Source organism: Eretmochelys imbricata, chromosome 8 (assembly GCF_965152235.1).
Source record: "Eretmochelys imbricata isolate rEreImb1 chromosome 8, rEreImb1.hap1, whole genome shotgun sequence".
Classification (NCBI taxonomy): Eukaryota; Metazoa; Chordata; order Testudines; family Cheloniidae; genus Eretmochelys; species Eretmochelys imbricata.
Genome location: NC_135579.1, coordinates 69,382,258 through 69,406,522, shown reverse-complemented (window position 1 = coordinate 69,406,522; position 24,265 = coordinate 69,382,258). Strand labels below are relative to the sequence as shown.

Below are 24,265 nucleotides of genomic sequence, written 5' to 3'. Positions count from 1 at the left end.
AATCTGTATAACTATATTTCTACACTGTTATAGCATCAGACAGATAGAGACACAACATTTCAGAGCAAATAATAAGCAAAGAGTGTATTCTATCTCATAATATTATTCTGGGTCTTAAAAACAGTACTAGACCAGATCCTCAGCTGGAGTAAATCAGAGTAGCTAGGATCTGGCCTAACGTTTTTCACAATCTGTTTGCCTTTTCCATTAATATTTGTTCCACTGAAAAACATACCAACATAATTCAAAAAGAGTAACCAACAGAGTATACAAATAGAATGAAGCCTACTAAGAAGCGCAAAGGATTGCTGCATTTCTGACTGAATAGTTGGCACCAAATATTGTGTACTTAATATTATACAAACTTTGCTGAGACTGGGGGTCTGATTCTCCTACTGAAATGAAGAGAAATTGCTCTAAGGTCCTGATCTAGTGCCAACTGAAGTCAGTGGTTCAAGCCCTAAGTGAGGCAAGAACCAGACCTGAGTTGTTGCTTCCCACTAGGACAGGTGACCATAGTCAGCAGATGACTGTTAGCACAGGTTTCTCTGTATCAACCTAGTTTTTAAACGGTTTTAAATTTGCACAATCAGTGGAAACGACCTCAGACAAAAAAAGGATAAATAATCTACTTTAACACTGTGAATGCTAACACTTAATGTAACTACAACTCTGCTATGCTAAGAAAAGTGCTTTTTAATAATACATTTAATATGATTCTTAATGTATTTAATTGGTGTTCTCAAAATTAAATTAGCAAAATACATGACAGATTAAGGTCAAGACTTCCAGAAATGACTAGTGATTTTGGGAGCCTTGTTTTTGAATTGTTCAACTTGAGAATTGTTCAAGGGGCCTGATCTTTCAGAGGACAGGTGCTCAGCAATGTTTGTAAATTAGGTCCTTTTTCAGATATTTCAAGGTGAGATATCTAAAATCTGAGGCAACCAATATTACTAGTCACTTCTGGAAACCTTGGCCTAACATTTTGCCAGATCAGAAGAGCTGGATTTCTAGAGCCTCCTGGTGGCTTGATGGCAAAATAGCTATTAATGTGGTTCATTCCCTAGCCTTCCCATACAAAGAGCCACCAATGCTTCTAATACGTAAACTGTTGGTGGTATGTAGCCAGGACTATCAGTAAACAGAACTATACACTAGCAATATTGCACCATTCTTTACAAATGGATTCAGTGTTACCACAGTTATATAATGGTAATGACAGTATGTAATGAATGCGATCTTCTTGTCTCTTGATTTACACCAGTGGAAATAGGGTATCCGTTGGTTTGTTACCTTGCACCAATTTATTCTGATTTATTATAAATGTAATGAAATTTTCCAAACTGTGATCAACCAAAAGTCTGCGGGTCAAGCTCTCTGCTGACAGACAATGTCAATGCTATTGACTCTGGGAGAGTTATGCCACTGAAGAATTTTCCCTTGTGTATCTGTTTCAAAGTTACAATTAAAGCCCAGTGATTGTAGCTGAAATTGTTTATTTATTTGTTTGTTTATTTTTATTAACTGAGACTCAGCTGAAACCACTCAGTTTTACCTAGATAGACAGAAAGTGCCAATCCTTGGGACTGGCCTTTTGGGGTTCAGCATAACTTGGTGAGGAAAGGGTCCTTCACAGCTACATGATGCTGGGGCCACAGGGTACCAAGCCACCCCAAGGTCCAATTTACAACTGTGGCAAGATTACACCAGCTGCCGGTAGTCTAAGGTGCCTTTGCAGTGGCCAAAGATCATTGGTGTATGAGAGCTCCCAGACAGAGACCTATTCTCTCCATATATACCCTCTCCACTATGTGCTGGGACACAGAGCCACCATGCCATTTCTATGCACCTTGGGATTTCCCATTCACAAAAGGAATCTGGAGGGGGTACAGTTAAGACAGCTTTTTGGCTACTTTGTGCTACTAGAACAATACATGGCAGCAGTAATAGGGTTAAGAACCTGGTCTGTGGATTCGATAGAAGATAGATAAAATGTGGTTGTCCATTTACCCCTCCTACCTGCTGATGAATATTTCATCCAGTGAGCTATGAATTAGGAAGGGAGATGATGACAGTAGGGGGAAAAAGGAGGTAGAAAGATGGAGCAGGGGAAGTGACTTAACCATGACGTCACAATGTTACCACTCAACAATGAGCTGTTTCTGAGGTAGCACATAAAGGCAATGAGGGGCCAAAAAAGATGGAGGAAGAGTGTTTGTACTCCTGATGTTACAATTATACCACCTCAGGAATGTTTCATGGATACCTGTTCTACATTAATAATCTGCTTTGCTATTAAATAATGGTAAGCATGCTTTTGTATATATTTTACAACAAGATGTTTGTTTTGTGTCATTATGAGAGCTAAACTTTCTCTTTGTGCTGCAGTTCATCCATTGTTTTGCAAAACACATTGATAAAATACAGCAGTTAGCGATCATCATAATCACAAAACAGGCAAAATATCTGCCAACTTAGCCATGCCAACAAAACAGACTAAATACTGCTTTCCAAACTCAGTGAATCCTTCCAAATATGGATGCTATACTTAGTCTAGAGAAAAACCCTACTGTCTGGATCGAAGAGGATAAATATAATCACCTGAGATAATTTTAGAAAAGACTTGTTTTCTACAAAGCCTATAATCTTAGTTCCAGCAGTTATCATTTTATATTGTTGTTGCTATACTTAAATGGCTTTTTGAAACATGATAAATGCTAAATTACAGCATTTTGTGAATTATTTGAGTCTACAATGTATCCATTGCCTAAAAGAGGAAATTACAATTACAAGATTGGTCAGGTGATTTACAAAGCGCAGAGCCTCCTACCTGATTTTCCACTGTTATCACACATGCTATCCTTTTAAAATGTTGTGTAGAGATCACAGTAGCAAATGTAATGGTGACCTAAAAGCTATTTGATATGCTTGCTGTTAAAAAGCTGTCACTTTTGTTTGCTGCAGACTGGGTACTGAACTCAGAATATTTTTATAACCACAGTGACAATAATATCCTTCAAAATCATTCAATATTAGTCTGCGAGCCAAATTCAGCCCTGAAGTAAATAGACACAACTCTCTTAGAAGTCAATGGGAGTTGTGCCAATTTACAGTACTGACTTACTTTACCTACGATAAACAGGTAAGATTATTCTGCAGCATTTCCTTTCAGTTCCTAATATTTTCCATAGTAAACACCCTGAATACTGAAAGGTGCAGTTATCTAACTGCACAGGCTTATTTAGTTATATAAGACATTCACAAGTTTTAAAGTGTACTCTATCCATACAGACAAAACATTAAATTAGCTTACAGGCTGAACTTAGGACCCAGCAAAAGAATATGGACTCAAATTCTGGCCTTAATTATACCAATGAAGTCCCCAGTCAAATCACTTTTATTGCACTGATGTAAGTGAGGCAGGAATTTGGACCATGCATTTTTAATTCTTGTGTATTCAATGTTTTATCCTTGTTTTGTTTAACATACCACAGGACCTGGTCTTCCAGTGAGTCCCATGGGGCCAGGTGGCCCTCTCATAGCAATCTGTTAAAAAATGAAAATAAAAAACATATTTCAAGGGGAAGCTATAAAAATTACATAATAGTCATTGCATGGCCAGATTATTAGTAATTAATTCATGCTAGTGGCTGGTGACTAAGGTTATAACTGCATGTTCATGAGTAGATGTTTATTTTGCTGAGCTTAGCAACTGGCAACCCATATTTAAAAGATTGTGTGTATTAAGCTGTCACAAGTGTGATGCATAAAATATATCACTTAGCAATTGTGTCAGTTACTGTTTACTAAATGAGACTATAACAGACCGTGCATACAAATTTATACTAAGTTTGTCCTCCACTCTCATAAAATCAGTATATTTTCAGTAGGAATAAACCACTGGTAACCCTAAGAACTGGATGTCTGTCTTTGCAATTAAGAAGTGTTCTTCTATTGGATTAAAGAAGACACTTTAGTATTTTAAGCCACTTTCTTCTGTGCTATCCCACACTGATGATTGCTTCTATCTCTCAATTAAACCATTTGGACCACACAGCGAGAATGAAGCATGCTGGTGTCACCATACATATACACATTCCAGAGGGCATATTACACTTTCCAGAATTAATCAAGGGAAGACAGACACTAAGCTGATTTGGACAGCTCATCAACCTGTCATCCCAAATTCCTCCGCAACTCTGGTCAGATGCTCTGCTGCTCTGCTGCTGTGGCAAGCCTATGAAATCTGTTGTCCTCACTCCCACAGTTTTCATCTTAACATTCATGCGTGATTCAATGTCTCGCGTGTGGGTGAGGGGGTGTATGTGTGTGTATATATAATATTCACGACTTATTGAAACGTTCTTTTTCATTTCTGCTTTCAGTATTTCACTCAAACATCTATATCATCTGCATCTATCTCATGTTTTCTTTCTCTCTCCCCCAATATATATATATAACAGGCAACTTCACACAAGTCTCCTCTGTATTTGCTGCTTTATTTTTATTCCAGTTTAACATTCTTACCCTTGCCTGCTGAAGAATAGCTTGGGCTTGAGCTTCTTGAGCTGAGATTGTTGGGCCCTTCTCACCATCTCCACCAAAGCGGAACTACAAATATCGCACAAAGAAAAAGAATTCACAATTAGCCAAGTTAAAGACATACTTGTTCACTGTAGCTACAGATAGTGCTGCTTAAGGTATTGGGCCAGATTCTTTACTCCACTTTTAATCTGGTGTCACTTCATTAAACTTCAGCAGAGTGTAAAATAAGACCCACTGGTTCCAATATGAATATTAAGTTACCATTAACAGAATTTGAGCCCAGTTCTGCTCCTATATAAATAAAAGGTAAAATTTCTGTTGCTTTCACTGGAATCCTTTTATTTTCTTTTATACAGTGGGCCACTAAAATGTCACATAGGAAACCAGAATGGATTCCTTTTTTATGCCAAACTGTACTAACAATTAAATGCCACCAAAATCAATTAGTACCATGTAGCAAAAGCCAAAACAACTTTAGTTAGTAGTAGGAGAAATGCAATTCAATTGATGTCAAGCTTTGATATGAAAACAGTTTGCTATCTGATGTGGAATAGTTTGTGCCCTTTCCTAAGGTCTCAACTTGAATGTATGTACACAAGGCTTCCCAATAAGAATTCAAATATTCTTATATAGATAGATACAATTGATATTGTATATCACATAACAGAGAATATGTAAAGCAGTCTAATCGGTCTAATTATAGTAATTATATACTAAATACATACTAATAAATATACTAATTATAATAGATATAAATCTTTACTGGAAAATAGTTTATTTCACTATTCTCAGTTCTCCAAATTTAGTGTGTCCTGAATGTGGGGATCAGATTACTTTTGGTGCCAAACCATGGGACCAGATCAATCCCATCTTCTGTCAACTTCTGACTTTCTCCAAATTCCGTTAAATTACCTTCTTAACAGCCAATTTTAGCATTTTTAGCCTGGTCATGAAACAATTTTTACTGCTGCATTTCTCCAAGTATAAATGATGTCTCTCCACTGCAATCACATCATTATTATTATTTTTATATGCAAAGGAAAAAGGATCATCAAGATTCTGCCTCCAACACCCCAGCTTCCTGCTGCATAAGCAGAGCCCCCTCTTTGTGTTGGTGTTCATGTAGAATCGTCAACATTTACAATAATAACAATCAGAATTAATTAATAATAATCAAGTTGGAGCTGCCCAAATTAGCCAGGAGCACCTGGGGCCCATTAGGAGGTCTGTGTGCATTCTGGTGAATTCTAGCACTATGTAAGACGATGGATACCTACACACCTCACAGTGGGGCCATTTTCCCATGTTACAGATGGAGAAGCTAACACTGAATCATTAAGTGATTTGATTAAATCCTTGAGATAGTCACTGTTACTGCAAAGATTAGAATGCAAGACTACCTTGTTCTTTGTCCTCTGCTTAGTCCATTAGACCAGGACAAGGGGGCTGGAACAATTTGTATAGCTGGGGTGCTGAGTGCCATTGAACCAAACTGTAAACCCTGTATATAATGGAAACCACTTCAAGTCAGGGGGTGCTGCAGCACCTATGTTTGTCATGCTATGTTTCCAAAGACAGAACCTGCTATAGGACAGGAGATTTATTTTGTCTTTTTAATTCATTCCCCTTCTTTGGAAGCAAAAGCATTACTTAATACAAGCTTGACCACTCTGTAACCCTAACAGGACTTACCGGCAACATTAACATGGTACCTGGGGGACCAGGTAAACCATCCGCACCTGGAAGGCCAGGACGCCCTGATGGGCCCTGCGAAACCAACCAAAAGGAAGTGGAGATTAATTAGACAGATCTTTCTAGTTACAGGGCCACATATATTCATTCTTGTAGGTTGTGAATACATTTCATATGTGTTTTAAAAAACTATCCTAAGTGGCATAAGCTAAATTTCTAAATGAGTCACTTTGTAATGCTAAAAAAGGAGGCTCTGATGCAGCGCTAGGATCTGCTAGTACAAATATCCTGCATTTGTGTGGAATTCTAGTGACATTGTTAGGACTTCACAAGGGTAGATCCCAGTGCAGAAGGATGAGCTTGATGGGTCTGTTGTGAGAGCTGCTTCATGTAGAATTTTACTGATCACTTACAACTTTACAAGCGAAAGGAATACCACCCCAAGCAGTTTCATTATAATAATGTTAAGTTTCTGAGTTACTTTCTTAGTTTAAATCCATAAGGATATACGGAATTATTAAATCTATAAGAATAAGGGTTGAAGAAAAAATGCTTATGCCAGTCCATTTTCTACATGTAGAGTGTGTGGTATGATTTAGAATTCTAACAAAAATGTCAAATTATACAGTGCACAGTTGCTGTATTCTCAGTGCCTCCCAGAAACAAATATTTCAGGAACATGCTAGACTTTTCAGTAAACTGTCACTGGTAAAGCTGAGTGACATTTATTTCATGTCTATTGCAATAGAAAATTTCCCTGAACTGAACGCATTTAGGCTGTTTTAAAATTATACAAAAAGCCTGCGAAAACACTGAAGACTTAAGGAATGGCTGCATTAAATACATGACTTTAACCTGGGTTTTCTTAGACTATCATTTTAGGCATGACCACACCTGTTCTTTCAAAAAACATATCATGTAATGCTAGCATATAAGCTCATTTTTCCTTGCACCATCAAAGATCACAATATGTCCAGCATAGTTCAGACAGACAGTATCCAGTAAATCCATCATTTCAGTGAGGATTTTGTTCCTGTATATCATCACCTTTATTTATCTCTTCATTTGAGTGGTTTATTGTTCAAACATTTTGTTTAAATATCATTTAAATTTATATCAGAGATTTGTAACTGGATTTTTATGATTATTTAATTACATTTTAAAATCATTCACACCAACATAAAACAGTGAGATTAGGTTTAGATAGATACTGTAATCTTAGAAATGCATCACAGGGACATTGCTTCTTTCTCCTGGGTTTTCACTATGTATTGCTCCTTAAAAAGAAATATTGGCCTGATCCTCAGCTGGTGTAAACTGGTGCAGCTCCATGAACTACACTTCAGCTACCTCAGTATACTCTAGCTCAGCATTTGTCCCATTTAACTCTTATAATGATTAGAGCAAGATATGCCATTAATAAACTGCATAATCCATATTTTGACTTACCCTCTCACCAGGGTCACCAGGAGGACCAGTGGGACCCTGTAAACCTGGGGGACCTGTAAGACCCTATGAAAAAACAGACCATAAATGGTTATGCTGAATGACTGATTGTATCAGTGTGTTCAACTATTGTCTACAAAAAATTATGTTCAAGACCCATAAATGATTATCTCCAAATGATAAGGCAGATCTTTTTCTATATTAATGTATAGTCAGTTTTTCAAAATTCTGGGCACCCACAATTGGGCCAGATTTTCAAAAAGGTTCTCAGCACCCCAGTGTGTTCCCAGTGAAAACACTTGAGCTGAGATCTTCAATAAATCTTGCCCTATTCTACTGTGTTGAGTACATTCTACATATGAGAAATGATGTCTCTATTTTTACATATGTCAATTCGTAAGTACCAAAGGACAATGGGCACATTGAATGCACTAAAATGAAACTATAATTAAACTATGAAAACCAACCAAAATGAAAAAATATCCACTTACTGGAGGTCCTGCTGGTCCTGCTGGTCCTTCAACAAGCATCCCCTACAGAAAAAATGACACCAGTCTCATTATCTTTTGGAGAAAGTATAAAAAGAAAAGAATAAATTCCAATTGCAATAAAATTAGCAAGGAGTCTTATGATATTATAATCCTTATGTTTTCACTTCCATACCCATCTGTTTGTTCTCATCAAAGCACAACAAATCTTCTCTCCATAACTACTGAGGTTAACATTTTCTCTCAGGGACTATAATTTGTACTTTTCAATGGATCCATTGTAGCATATAAAATAATTGCACAGAAGTTTCCTAAATTACCCTGGGCAATGTCACACTTTCTGTGCTACCAATTTTCTAGAAAAAAACACGAGCAGGATTGGTACAATGGTAACTCATCTATGCTGATTTAACATTATCCTGGTTTTGTTCCATTTTATGCAAGTACAGTTTTGCTGATGGCTTCCAAGGTCATTTAATACAATTAGGAAGGCGCTGAACTGTACCTTATAGTTCTCCAACTTTAAAAGTGGGGAAGACTTACAGGTCTTGAAGATCTTGAATTACTTGCTTCATACGCATGCCTACACACACACACACACAGTTACAATATCATCCAGAACCTTCTCCTGAAACCATGCTTTTGGCATCAAACAGCTGCTCTGAGGATTTTGCTCCAAGAGGCAATTCAAAATGGAATATTGATGAAGCCTCTATTCCTGCAGTAGAAGCTTTAAAAATATTCGGTTTGCTTCAGAAACTTCCTTTTTACACATTGATGGGGGAGGTTTTTTAGCACGGTATGCTGTATACAGCCGCATCCGATGAAGTGAGCTGTAGCTCACGAAAGCTTATGCTCAAATAAATTGGTTAGTCTCTAAGGTGCCACAAGTACTCCTTTTCTTTTTGTGTATACAGCCTGACTCACAACTGGTTTTTAAAAAGTACTGCTAGAAAATTTAAGTATAGCAGTGGGGAATGACAGTAGTTTTTAAGAACCAGATATTTTCTGGGCTAATGCAGTCTGAGCTTTTCCATACGTCGCCGTTACTGTGTTTCATTCCTGACTCGCAACTCATTCTCTGTTGCCGTCTTTTACCTTTTGTGATCAGTGACTTCTAGAAACACTAAGCTCTGTGATAGTTTTGTCATACCAACTGCCATTAAAACCTAGTTAAAAATTACCACATTTATTTCCACTCCAGTCAAATACATTTGGAAAGCCACTCAGACTTCCAGAGCATTAAATGACAGTAGCACTCAGCTTCTGCTAGCCACTCTATAAAGTTAAGATGAGATATTGCAGGTTTTTTTTTTTTAAAAAGCAGGTTTATTATATTCATCCTAAATACAATGCTACAACATAACTGTGTCTTAGTGTAGAAGCTGCTTCACTGCCTCCATTGCTATTCACAGCTGAGAGGCATTCTTTAGGCAGTTCCCTTACCATTGCTAAGGTTCACAAATTTGAATGCAGGATCAATAAGCAGAGCATCAGTATGTTGCTTCATGATGGTGCTACTTGACCCTGTGGTACTGTTTTTATGTATTCATGTTACAACATCAAATGCAAGTATTTAATTAAACAAATATAGGGATTTTGTTGACTGGTCTCATGATGTGTGGGACAGTAAGGTGAAAACTAACCAGGATCAATTCTTCGGAGGCTATTAATCTCTTGTCCACAAGAAGGTTTGGTCTGTCTTAGGGACAGCGTAGTAGGCCCAGTATATGGCAGAAGGAGGTGTGTCTGTGGGGCTCTTCTTTATCATTTGTGTTGCTAGTCCACAGAATAATACTGGTGATCGCACTGGAGGAGATCACATATAATATCCTGACTTCCTATATGTAGGTGACATAGTTTGGCACTGAAATAATTACCCATGAAAATTCCATGGCACTTAATAAAAGAAAATCTCCACCCACATACTTACAGGTTCGACCACCGCTGGTTCTCCCTTCTGTCCTTTTTCTCCATAAGCACCATGCCCAGTCACCTGCCAAATGGAAAAAAAATGAAAATATACATTAGGCCTAAGAATCCTGTGCACGCTGAAAAGCACGGATGCTCTGTTGTTTAAAACTAAAGTTGGAGTGGATTTGTGCCATGAAAAATGTATCACAAACACAAATCTTATCAAACAAAAATATTAAATACTAAAAAACAGGAAATCAGTGGAATAACTTTAATTATCTAACTAATCCTGTAGCATCTATAGCAGCAAAATTCCCAATGACTTTTTCAGTGGGACTTTGGTTTGCATTAGGACTGTAGGATTAGATCCTGTGTGTGTGGTGGGGGGAGGATATTATTTGTAATAAGCTTATTTTTGGCAAATCACACTACAGGTGATGTGATCCTACAAAGAATGGGCGCTTCAGAAGGTCTTGTAGAGTGGCTGTACGCTACATCAAATGACTTTGGGCAGTGGTTCTCAAACTTTTGTACTGGTGACCCCTTTCACACAGCAAGTCTCTGAGTGCGGCCCCCCTTATAAATTAAAAACACCTTTAAATCTATTTAACACCATTATAAATGCTGGAGGCAAAATGGGGTTTGGGGTGGAGGCTGACAGCTTGCGACCCCAATGTAACAACCTTATGGCCCCTGAGGGGTCACCACCCCCAGTTTGAGAAAACCTGACTTTGGGGATGGTTGACCCACTGTGCCAGGATGAGGAGGAAAAATGTTCATGCTCCAAGGTTTGCAGATGCAGAGGTGCTAGGGGTGTATGTGAAGGCAAGGAGCTTTTCTGAAATAGCCTCTTGTCCCTCTAAGCATCCCCACATGCATCCCTACTGCTCTCTTTGCATCATACTGAGGCAGTGGAAAAAGCAGGAATGAATCTAGCCCTAGGGCTGCAGTTACTGCCTTGTGGCTCTAAGAGTAGTGGAACTAAGAGATGCAGGGAAGAGATGAGAAAAGATGAGTTACCTGTTCTCCCACCTAATGCCAGAATGCAGTTAGGAACAGCACAAGCTGTAAACCAGGGACAGAGAGCACTAAGTTTTGTACCATTCATGGAATTTTATAATTCTCCCCTTTGCCACTGCTCCCCCGCCCCACAAATTATCTGTTATTAACTTGAAACATTTTCAAGTTAGAAGCATAGATTTCTGCACTGTAGAGGTTTCATTCTTTTCTTCATCCTTGTTGCTTCTTTTGATAGGCACAGACATCCAAGGGAATCAATTCATATATGATGTGCTCAAGTAACAGTCCTTTGCAGACTATGGCTCTCAAATGGGGTAAATTTGAAATGACTCCATTGATTTCAGCAGAGTGACTCCAGATTTACACTGATGTAACTGAGAGCAGAATTTGGACATACATTAAAAATAATAAATTAATTTAACTTGTGACATAAACTACATATGATAAATGTATTATCCATTATGTTAAAATTTGATGCTAAAATGTAGTCTACTTTTTTAATTTATTTCTGCAAGCTAGGCCCTTTGAACCTTTTTCAACACCTTACAGATTGAACTTCTCCATTATGCTCCAGCTCCCTCGAGTTTTTTCTGTCTTTTGCTTACGATCATTCTAGCTACCAAGTGCTGGACATGGCTCTCTCTAGATGTGTCAATACTGTACTGAATTAGCCAAAAGTTTCTCTGTACAGTGAAGTCTTGCAGTCCTTTCTCACAGCAACTGACTGCTGTCCCCACAACATGGGAGCGCCGGTCACTAATGTATATCTCTGTGATGCGTTTCCATGACACTACAACACTGGTCCATCCCTGTATCACTTTGTGGATAATTTCACCTCAACTGAAATATTTGGGGACCAATTTTCAAAGAGTTGAGTAGTTTGCAGTTGTGTTTTGTGATCAGAAATGCAGGCACAGATCTGAGTACTGGTGCCTCTAACAAACTCATTGTGGGTACAAATCAGATAGAGAGAAAAGTACTCAGCTTTGCATCTGCCATTCTTGCATATGCCAAGAACACCTGCAAATGGATGCTGAGTCTCGGTTCTCTGGAAACTTATCCCGTTAGCTTAAAGCTACGAGTCATTAGAAAGATACCAAAACTCTGATAACGACAATATGACTTGGTAGGAAAGGGGGAGATTTTCAAAGTTCAGTAAGGAACTTGCCTTCCATTTACTGCCTATGACAGCTGGATCACTAAATGTTCATTGTATCTTTGAAAATCTCACCCACAGTTAATGTTGGATATTGAGATGTTGTGAGATGGGTTTTGATTTTCATTAAATATTTATATTTGGGATTTTAACAACTGCATCTTTTATAAGTTTATTTCTTATTCAAATTTACTGAAAGCTAAAAGGGACTAGAAAATAACCAAATGCAGATGCTTTTTAGATTAAGATACTATATAGCCACTTGATGCATTTAACCTGGCCAGGTTTTAGCAATTGGGGTAGCTAACCCCAATACTGTATTCGTTACCTTCGGCCTTTAAATGGAAACTTAATGAAATATTAAGCAATATTTCTTTAATTAAGCAATATTCTCCCACATAATACATTTGTTTTCAATGAATGAAAAAGTACATTGTCTCAGCCATTGTTCTGTCACAGAACATTGCATGGAAGTATCACATACCATATAATCTCCTGCCACTGATTTTTGCACAAAACTGCCTTTGATGCAGAAAGATGTCAGGACATGGTCCATCAGCTTCAAAATGTCTGTGCCTATATCTTGAGTGTCATGTACTTCTATTTTGAGTACCAATAAAAACATCACCATCCATCACTCCAGATACCACCAGTACTTGTAGTATCTTCTCATATGTGAACAGGAAATATCATGGAACTGCAGACTGGCACATGCTGAGTTGTTAATGAAACACACCATATGTTGTTATGTTTGGTTCAAACATGTGGTGTGTTTTTGTTTGTTTCTTTCTTTGTTGGGGGGTGGGGGTGCTGTATTTTATATTTGTGGTTTTCCTGGGCTGTTTTAATGGCCCAAAAAGCCATTTATGTAGATGTAAAAATTCACATTTTGATAAATGCCTTTAGGATACCAATATTATTCTGGTCCTCAAATAGCTCCCCAATATATGAAAAATAATGAGAAAATGTTTCCACAAACTATATTTATATATAGAGAGAAAAATAAAAAAAATCAAACACAACTATCAATGATTGTACACACATCCTTTGTGATCAAATAACACTTTAGTTCTGCTAAGAAAATTTTGATTTTAGAAAAATATATGCAAATAGTTTGGCAAATTTTAATGCCCTGATTCTGCGAACCTTACTCATGGTCAGAGCACTTACTCATATGATTATGCCCCCTGAGGTTTATGAGATTACCTACATGAATAAGTGCTATTCATTATAAAGAAAGGTTACAGAATCAGGCTCCAAGATTTTTTATATTTATTTTCTGCTGAATGGATATTTTCTTTGAATTTTACTCAGGCTCTGGACCAATATGTTTTAAAATAAGATATGGCACAGCAGAGCAACAATATCTAGCAATAAATATGATAGTAAAAATTAGGGGTTTGAAGTTTCAGAGAAGGAATTACTCAATACTGTGTGACATTGAAAATGAAGTTCTATGTTTCTCTCTATGTTTTTCTTTTTACCACTCTTTCCCCTTCCAGTAGGGCAGGGAAACAAACATATACATCTGTTTGGCCACACATTAGTAACACCAGTTAGACAGGAGACTTCACATTCTTTATCCATGATCCAAAGCCACTTATCTTGCCCAGCAAACAAGAAGAGAAGCTCTTACATGAATCCTACTCTCCATAAGTCTACAGAATAATGTATCATTTACCGTATGGTATCAGTGAAAATGGCTCTATCATCTGGACCCATGGAAAAGAAGCCCTTGAGGAATTCCACCATGATTTCAACAATTTCCATCCCACCATCAACCTCAGCCTAGACCAATCCACACAAGCAGTCCATTTCCTGGACATTACTGTGCTGATAAGTGATGGCCACATAAACACCACTCTATATCGGAAACCTACTGACCGCTACACTTATCTACATGCTTCCAGCTTCCATCTAGGACACACCATACAATCCATTGTCTACAGCCAAGCTCTAAGATACAACCCCATTTGCTCCAATCCCTCAGACAGAGAAAAACACCTACAGGATCTCTATCAAGCATTCTTAAAACTACAGTACCCACTTGCTGAAGTGAAAAAACAGATTGACAGATCCAGAAGAGTACCCAGAAGTCACCTACAACAGGACAGGCCCAACAAAGAAAATAACAGAAATAACAGAACACCACTAGCTATCACCTTCACCCCCAACTAAAACCTCTCCAGTGCATCATCAAAGATCTACAGCCTACCCTGAAAAATGATCCCTCACTCTCACAGATCTTGGGAGACAGACCAGTCCTTGCTTACAGACAGCCCTCCAACCTGAAGCAAATACTCTCCAGCATCCACACACCACACAACAAAAACACTAACCCAGGAACCTAGCCTTGCAACAAAGCCCGATGCTAACTCTGTCCACATGTTTATTCAAGTGACGCCATCATAGGACCTAATCACATTAGCCACGCCATCAGGGGCTTGTTCACCTGCACATCTACCAATGTGATATATGCCATCATGTGCCAGCAATGCCCCTCTGCCATGTACATTGGCCAAACCATACAGTCTCTACGCAAAAGAATAAATGGACACAAATCTGACATCAGGAATCATAACATTCAAAAACCGGTAGGAGAACACTTCAACCCTCTGACTATTCAGTAAAAGACTTAAGGGTGGCAATTTTGCAACAAAAAGCTTCAAAAACAGACTGCAACAAGAAATTGCTGAGCTTGAATTAATATGCAAACTAGATACCATTAACTTGGGTTTGAATAGAGACTGGGAGTGGCTGGGTCAGTACACATATTGAATCTATTTTCCCATGTTAACTATTCTCATACCTTCTTGTCAACTGTCTAAATGGGCCATCTTGATTTTCACTATAAAAGTTTTTTTCTCCTGCTGATAATAGCTCATCGTAATTAATTAGCCTCTTACTCCACCTTTTCATGTTCTCTGTATGTATCTATCTATCTTCTTATTATATGTTCCATTCTATGCATCCGATGAAGTGGGCTGTAGCCCACGAAAACTTGTGCTCCAATAAATTTGTTAATCTCTAAGGTGCAAAGTACTCCTGTTCTTTTTGCGAATACAGACTAACACAGCTGCTACTCTGAAACCTGTCATTAACATTAAAGGGATTCATATATAGGTATCATTAATGTTTATGGAGGTTAAGAGAAAAAATCATTTATAACAGCAGAATATACCTCAATTTTGAGAATACAGAAGGGACATATTTTTCTCATTCACTTTTACACTGGTAGTTAAGATATTTCTAGTTCATGGTATTACTCATGATCTGGGGGGTGGGAGGGGGGCGGGTGGCTATGTGCTTAGCCTAGAAGTCTGCTAGGTGAGGCTGGGAGTTTTCTAATGAGACTCTAGCCTGCCATTCTTTGATCCCTAATCCCATTAGGATCCCCTGACAAGGGGGCAGGGCTAACTCAAGGAGAACCTGGGTTTAAAAAGCCAGATCCTAAGCAACCAGAGGAGCTAGCATCCAGGAGCGGCAAACAGGGGAGTTTTGCGAGGGAGTTCTGCCTCAGTGTGTCACCATCTGTGTCAGGAGGATGATAAATCCAAACTCATATCACAGAGGCATCGATAAGATTTATTTACAAATACAACTACCACTGCATGGTTGAGAGAGGAGCAAAGGAGCAGTAAATGGGACATAAAAGCCTGGTCCTGAAGGTTAGTGGGGAGAAGCAACTTCATGGCATGTCCCGTCATGTCCTAGGTAACCTCCTGCTTGAGTTTATGTGCGGAATACCAGGACAGGTGCAGAGCAAACACTGTACTCAAAATGCTCTCCTTCTACCACATGCAGGGGCTACCCAATCAGAAATCCAAATGGGAGTATTAGTTCCCTTTCCATGTTGTACCCTCCTGGGAGAAATGGGCAGTTTGCTACACTGAAGGAAATGGTAAAGGCAATACATACTAAACAAATGGTTCTGTTTGGGAGAGAAGAGGCACTGTACAGCAGCAAAGAAGAGAAGGTCAACCCTGAGCATGATTCACAGGATCCACAGGATCATCCTGCTTTCCTATTGGATCCTCGGGAAACATGGAGTTGGCAGGCCATGATCCCAACCCTATCTGCAAGGCTAAGGCTCTATCTCTTTTGAGGGATGTATCAGCGAGTAACACTGCAGGGTTCTCCCACACAGGGTTCTGGCCTTCGCTTTCCCACTGTCATGGATTTTTTCACTGATGGGGAGCAGACACTCATACACATTTAAACAAATATTTAGCATAATAAAGCATATTAGCTCAAAAACACTTATTTCATCATATAAAACTAATGAAAGTGATTATAATTCATGTACTTATACCCAGTAAGTAGGACTTCCATTGTTTTCCAGCTTTAGCACAACAAATAAGAATTTCATTTGTTTCATGAGTTTTCCTTAGACATCCCAGAGGAGAAAACAAAAGAAGGTTCAGTAATTTAAATGAAAATAAAAGTTTGATCCAAAGCCCACTGAAGGTGATGGGGGTCTTCCAATTGCCTTCAAAGGGCTTTCGATCAGGCTCTATATTCTCCAATAACTGACAGGAAAATCTAAACAATTGTAAAAGAATTGCTAACTTCAATCAATCTAATACTACCACATTTTGCCTGTGAACAACTTACACTTGTTTCCGTGATATCAGTCTCTGCTGGAACACCTGGACCAAATTCCTCGTTAGTGGGATTGGTTGGTTTCTCTTCATATTCTTTATATTCATAAAAGTCATATTCGCCTAATTCTCCATCTACCAGAAGATCAGATTCACTGAGGTCTACTCCTCTGCTTCCATATTCAGTATCCTCAGTTTTTTTATGTTCTGAATCATAATCCTCTCCAGTTAGGTATTCTTCAGCAAATATGTCTTCAACAGGATTATGCTATTCATATATGCAGCAAAGTTTCAGGGAATAGGAGGAATATGTGGGTTACTGTTAGTAAAGCAATGTATGCATTTGGAGATTGACAGTGACGACTTGTCTAAAAGAAGACAGAACAGTAGAAAAACAGCATGACATCTTTTAATTAGATTCTGAAGAACTGGGAAACCAGCCTTTCAAATTAATTAAAAGATCATTCTATGCACATGAGTATGTACAAAGAAGTAATGCATTCATACACTTTATTGGCATTTTTTCTCCAAAACATTGAATCTATTACTGCATATGCAATACACTATGTGCATTTGCTCACTCAGTGTTACTTCTATGCCAAATACATCTAAGTTTCCTTGCTTGGTTTCACATGTTTAATGTCAAACATTTATTAATCATGTGGAGTACAATTAAACACATGTATCCCAATAAGCTGTGAACTAATTTAGACTTGTTTAAATAATATCATTCTAATTTGTAATGTGCAGGAAAGGCAAGCATTTCTTCGGTTATGTACAGCATTCTTGACTATTTCTGTCAATAAATAACAGTGCCAAGCTAAATGTTTCAACGTTTCCCCCCCTTCTAATGATTTTGCACCATTTCTGTCACCCACACAAGTCTGGGCTCACATTTATTTTCCATTGCAGTTTATATATACATTTTGGCTCAATCCAGATGCCAACTGCAAAACTCATAGAAAATGAAGTTGAAAATTTTTGAAAGTTTCCTTCCTCAGTTATGAAAACAGTGTAAAAACCAAGCAATCAACTTATAAGCACCAAAGCTTTTTAGATAGCATCTTATCTCAGATGTACAAAGCAAATTGGAAAAAGAATATGGATTTTTATAAGACTCTTGGAAGGAAGGTTTTGAAAGGATCAGGGCCAAAATATTGCACATATCAGCCATATGTCCTGGAACATTACACAGAGGTGAATTGATTTGTCCTCAAACAGTGCATCTGAAATCATTAACAATATATTGGTCCAATCACGATGGCATGGAAATAGATGGCAATTAAAACAGAAGGCCAGATTCTGATTTCATATCAAATTAACTAACTACAATATAGTTATTTCTGATTTACATCAGTATAGATCAGAATCAGTCCATCATTTTTGGAAATCAAATACTTCTTTGCTTATGTGTGAAGAGCTGAGATCAGAGTTCTGGGTCAAATTCTGCCTTTATGTAAACTACCTGAACGCAGCTCCCACTGAAGAAAAATTTGAGCATTTTGAGTGGTTCTCGCTACAATAATGATATTGCATTATTGGCTAAACCATTGTAAATAATGCTGGGAGTTTATCTACAGCTCCCTCCAAAGTCTGATGTTGTTGATGTCATCAACTGTTGCAAGATAATCATGAAACCCTAGAATTCAGGTTTTGACAGTAGAAAGTCTTGTTGTTCACATTTAATTCCTAAGATGAGCAAGATGGAAGTAATGAAATCAATTTGCGTTTTTTCTTGTTCTTCATCAAGTTATTAAAATGTGTTGAACTGTTGGGCAGCTGTTTTCTAGTTCCAAACCTGGAAAGAAGATGCTGAGCAATTTCAGCATTTCCTTTCACATTCACATTGAATGAGCCACGATTGTAGCTTTAGAAAAAGAGTTGAGTAGATTTGTACATCTTTTCAAGCACTACATGTTCATTCTGAAAGGACTATGTAAAAGAAAACTTTAAATTTTTTTTTTACCATAATAAGCCATCACTTTACTTAATGTTACTTTAAAATAATGAAATAACATTCAGGCTTTTGGCTATGGCTGTCTAAAAGCATTCATTTTAGCAGGGTTTGTTATCGTCATTTGATTTTTTTCATACACATAGCTCAAAGATATAAGTATTGACAAAAAACAAGCAAGTAATGTCCTGAATGAATATAGCCTTCACAGCATGCAAAGGATTTGTTTGTTCTTCTTTGTTCCTTGTTAAAGGAAATGATGGCTTTTAACTTGTTTCAATATGCTGCTATTTGCATGAAGGAAAATATTTACTTTCAAAAATTTCAACTGGCTGAATATCAAAATAAGCAGTTTTAAGCAACAGCAAACTAGTGGTTAGTTTCCCTCTTTGCTTGGGTTCAGTATTAAAATTGTAAGAGAACTTTCGGGGTCCAGCATATATTTTTCATGTAGGGATTGATCCACCACAGCAGAGGTGCAGAATTTTGAGCATATAAGTGTTAAGTAAAAAGCAAAGAGCAGGATGGAGAGAATGGGAATCTGTTCCTGCTGTAAAGAGAGTAATTCTTTGCTACTCCTGCTGGGTAACAGGCATAAGGCCCAAAAGGTCATGTAGCTAAGTGCCTCATTTGTTGTCAGAGGATTTTACAGCATTTACTTGAGCAAACTAGAGTCAACTGGAGTTTTGCCCAAGAAAATACTGTAAGTTTTGAACCTAGTTGTGCATTGTTTAAGTCCCATCAATGAAAGTTACCCAGAGGCACACAGTGAGAAGAGAAGTTTTCTCTTTCTTGTTCTTCCTTTTGTAAAAACAGAGAGTGATTGTGATGTGTTAGCTATTAAAACTTGATTTGTGGAGTATCTTTGCCTGTACTTTTCCCCAATCCTCATTACCTCATTAGCTTCAGTTGTTTGCCTGGGAGCCGCAGTCTGGGAACTCTCTGAAATCCCATAGTCAGTTTCAGTCACGCTGTACTCTTCTTGAAATTCATCAACAATATTGGCCTATATTAAAAAGAAAATACATTATTAAAAATGTAGAAAAAGGCAAATATTCAGCAGGAATCACTATTTAATCAGGTTATGGTATTAGCCGCAGATGTATTCATCTAGTGGGGTTAGGGCTATTTATGTCTCATGATCAGAGATCTTCCAGTCTTGGCCTGGGAAAGATCTTGATTATTTCTTTGCTACCTTTACCCCTAGTTTGCCTTTTGCTGCTGCCTGGTAACTTTTCTTCTTCTTGGATGCAAAATTTTCAGATTTTTTTGTTGTGGCCTTTGTGGGTTTTTCCTTTGAGTTGGGGGCCACTGTCCTCTTCTTCTTTTTGGCTTTGGCTTTCTTTTTCTGAAAAATGTGGTGAAAGATGGAATGGAAAACATAAATAAAATGGAAAAGAAATGCATAAAGCATGAATGAGGGAAAGGGAAGCAAAGGAAAAATGAATGCTGTAAGTCATGAGGCCTTCCATTGCTAAGTGAAAACAAATGTTATGGATACACAGGAAAGGAGTGAGTGAAAGGAATACGATAAGTTTGACAAACGGATGACACAAAATGACAAACCACACAACAGAGGACAGCAGGACACTGCACAACAAATGGACCAGATTTTGTTACCTCTGTTTGTGCTATTGTCTCCTTGAATAGTGGGGGTCCCTCTGTTACAGTGTCAGTCTCTTTATAATCTGCTTCCCCATACTCATAGTCATATTCGATTAAATCTTCAGTTGCGTACTACATTACAAATGGAAAAATATCAGGCATTTCTATATTAGTGGCAGCAAACTATATTAGCAATATTGGAAAGCATCTTAACCTTTACTTGAGAGTAAAGTTTAAGGGGATTAAGGCAGCATGAATAATTCAACATAGTTATTCATTGAAAAAGCACTCATTAGCAAGAATTCTTATTTTCTTTTTTATAATACAATTCAAAAGTAATGAAAAAGCAAGTACTGGTGACAGGAAAATGAATTCCTTTATTGGGCTGCGCAGAATAGTCAGCTATAATTTGGATTATGGGGAGTTCCCCACTGTCATTTGAACCATATTTTTGTATATCATTTTACATACAAATAACGTAATAGAAAACTCTCTCTCCACATCTCTCTACCTGGACTCCTCTCCCTACATGCCCTCTGCAAAGAAGCATCTTATTTCCACAAACTGTGATTTCTAGAAATGGTGTTCCATTTCCACTACTGAATTGTCACGTCCTGAAGAATAACATCTGGAAAAGCTGGACTTTCTGAAATGGTAACCAGAACTGCCAGGGACATGACAGTGGCATACCTTAACTATTCTGAATAGGAAAACAGCTAACTTCCTACTCAGGTGAGAGGCCTCTACCCTGAAAACTACCCGACGCCTGCATGGATATGCAGCATGTGGGGGAAGGTACAAGTACACCTCCTCGACTCCCTGCACACCTGGCAGCCATAGCTGCAGTCCCTGCACTTCTCTGAGGCCAAATTCTGCAACTGGATAGTGCCGCTCGCAGCACTAGCCATACCAAATAGGACAGTGGAGTGGAAGGCGAGCTGGTAAGTAACATACATTTCACACGTTTAAAGGGAGCAGCAATGGATATGCTCCTCTTGTATACTGAGGAGCTCCTGGAGCTCCCCAGTGCTCTCGATGTCAGCTGGTGCCTTATAGTCACAATTAAATTCAAAGACACGGAATCTTAACTAGTGTAAATTGTTGTGGCTCCACTGATTTAAATGAAGCTACAACAATTTATATCAGAATTTTTCCCAAAGATTTTAAAAGAACAATTAGGTTTAGAATTAGTTCTTGTAGTGGTGTGACCATGAACCTAGGAGCGAGGAATTCCTGGCTCTGCCACTAACTCACTGGGCCAGATCATCAGATGTAATAGAGAGCCACTCAGCACAGCTGAGGAAAGAAGCAGGCTTCATTAAACTACCTTTGCATTCCCTTGTGCCTGGAATGGGTTTGCCCCATGCAGTAAATTAGAGCAGCCTCCAGGCTGCTAAAAACCCTGTGAGGTTGTAATACCCCCTTGGAACTGTTATACTGAATAGGGGCTACCAAAGTACAACATGCTCCAGCCACACCTCCGCTCCTCTCAATATGATCCTTATTTTAGAGAGTCAAGGTGGGTGACAGAGCTCGAGAACCCACAGTTGTCCAGTCAGGGCCACATTCTGGACTCTTTGCTACACGAGAGCAGTGCAAAGGGGATGAAGATGTAGCTAGGATCTGCATAACTGCATGGCCTTAGTAGTGTCATTTAGAGGAAAACTTTCCAAGGCTCCCAGTGAGAATTTGGCACCTCACTGCCCTTTGTGCCTTTAAAATCTCTTTTTTACTCTTCCTGTGTCACAGTGTCCCCATCCGTAAAATGAAGCGCATATTCACCGATCTCAGTGGATTGCTGAGTTTAATTAATTATATTTATAAATGGTTTTAAAGATTTATAGGAGTGATAAATACCATTATCATTAAGGAATGTATTGAGACTTTAGGAGAAATTGTTGGCAGGACTAAAACTATAGTATCTGTGTTCCAAAAAAAGTTACATTATTTGGCCCAAGATGCTGGTTTACCATCTTATGCTGGCCAGACACCTTGGTATAGTTATCTTTCTTACACTTGAAGACATTTTAATTAGAAGAAAATATAGAGAACAGACTCTTCTTCTTCTCCAATAGTATGGAACTGATCCTAAAAGGTCCTGAGCCCCTACAATCCCCTTTGACTTGACTTTTGCCATTTCATCCCTGCCACAATCCTAACTATTCACTGGGGCTTAAACAAAATGTGTGATGTTCTATTACAATCACCAATTTTGTTACTGATATCTATACATTTTGAAATCAAAATTAACACCACTTTGAAGTCTCTTGCTTTTTCACAAAATGAAATTATTGTACTGATAGTTTGCATCTATAAAAAGAAAATATAGATTTTCCTTAATAATTAGGCAATTTGTTACTGAATGGAATAGATGGCTGTTTCAATAGAGGAAAAAAACAAACACCTGTTATATATTTATATGATATATTGATAGGTATAATTGGAGCATATTTTTAATCTCACAAAACTATATTTCATATTTATGAAGAGCACTTTTGAACATACAGCATTGATTTAGTTAGGCCATGAATGTGACTTAAAATTGTTATAACCTGGTGTAGAATGTCCTCTCTGTGAAACAGTTTTGTCTTTTTAATCTGCCAATTTGTCAATGAGACTTACATTATCTGAGGTAAACCATGCTTTGATTATCTCAAGTGAATGCTCCTACTGATGTCAGATACCATTTCAGAAAGTCCAGCCTTTGCATAGGTTAGGCAATCAGAATTTGACTTTATTTATATAGTACAGAACAGGCACCATTTTAGACTAGTGCATGTAAAGTATGTGTGCTTATTCTTCCCCAGTTGCCTTTGAGTTAGGGCCCAATCCGATTCCCAGCAAAATAAATGGAAAGACTTTAACTTGCAGAAGAGATTGCAGAAGTCTGCACATCCCAGAGGTCAACCATGATGGTGCTACTTTTGTACAGATAAGGAAGTAATCAAAGGCAGTTGTTTGGGCTCCAGCAGCTCTGGAAACACAGACAGACACAATGTATTCCTAATGAAGAACAAAACTGATGAATCAGAAAGGAAATTGTATTTTGAAGAGTCTAGGAGGCAATTAATAACCACATAAAATAAAAAAAATAAAAACTGCATCAAAAGAGCCCTTTTAAAATATCAATGGAACATAAATACACAAAAATGATTTGTTCGTTTTCTGCCAGTGGGTCCTTGGCAACTGTACTGATATGGAAGAAAAAGGTTCTGTTTTCAAGGGAAAGTAATACCTGAAACTAAGCCACCCCGACAGGCCAGCCAGAGAGAATCAATCATATACATTTAAACGCTTCTGCAGCCAAACAAAATGGGTCGAATCCATCCTGATGTAATTTCCATTGAAGCCAATAGTGTTACACCAGGGATGAATTATGTTAAATGGTATTCATCCAAAATACAAAGGGACAGGTAAACAAAGACATTTAAGGAAAGTAATATTTCATTAATGGGAATTTGAAAGAAAAACAAATATTACTGTGAGTGCGTTCATTTTAATAATTGTCCAAAGGAAATATATTAACTCTCTGAAATAAGCTTCACAATGAAATAGAGAAGTAGTAAACAATAACATTGCAGTGAAATGGAAAGGTAGCAAGCAAATAGCTCTCACTTCTATATTCATTTTGCACTTTTAACCATTCAAATATAATTGTGTTTTGCTTAGTATTATAATTAACTTACAAATGTCAATACGATTGCATTTCTGAAGGTAAAGCTATGCAGGCCTGTGCCAACTATGTGGTTAATAAAATTACAAGAGCGGGTTAGAGAACGTTCTTCATAGGCCACAAACTCAAAAGAAATTTTGACTGGGGGAAAACAATCAGTGCCAAGTA

The 24,265-nt window shown here is 37.9% G+C and overlaps 1 protein-coding gene across 4 annotated transcripts in view; it reads right to left on the bottom strand.

The window, feature by feature from the left end:
- The window catches only part of COL11A1 (collagen type XI alpha 1 chain), a 228,180-nt gene that overhangs the window by 139,695 nt on the left and 64,220 nt on the right, over positions 1 to 24,265 (bottom strand). Inside the window, exons 6-14 of one of the 4 annotated variants that reach the window (XM_077823830.1) lie at positions 20,440 to 20,556; positions 19,715 to 19,825; positions 16,879 to 17,133; positions 10,108 to 10,170; positions 8,178 to 8,219; positions 7,690 to 7,752; positions 6,241 to 6,315; positions 4,531 to 4,614; positions 3,493 to 3,549 (exon numbers count right to left, since the gene is read on the bottom strand). In XM_077823830.1, the coding sequence (XP_077679956.1) occupies positions 3,493 to 3,549; positions 4,531 to 4,614; positions 6,241 to 6,315; positions 7,690 to 7,752; positions 8,178 to 8,219; positions 10,108 to 10,170; positions 16,879 to 17,133; positions 19,715 to 19,825; positions 20,440 to 20,556 (867 nt within the window). Of the gene's footprint in view, positions 1 to 3,492; positions 3,550 to 4,530; positions 4,615 to 6,240; positions 6,316 to 7,689; positions 7,753 to 8,177; positions 8,220 to 10,107; positions 10,171 to 16,878; positions 17,134 to 19,714; positions 19,826 to 20,014; positions 20,168 to 20,439; positions 20,557 to 24,265 lie in introns of all 4 variants that reach the window. The other 3 variants (XM_077823829.1, XM_077823831.1, XM_077823832.1) reach the window with 3 other exon arrangements.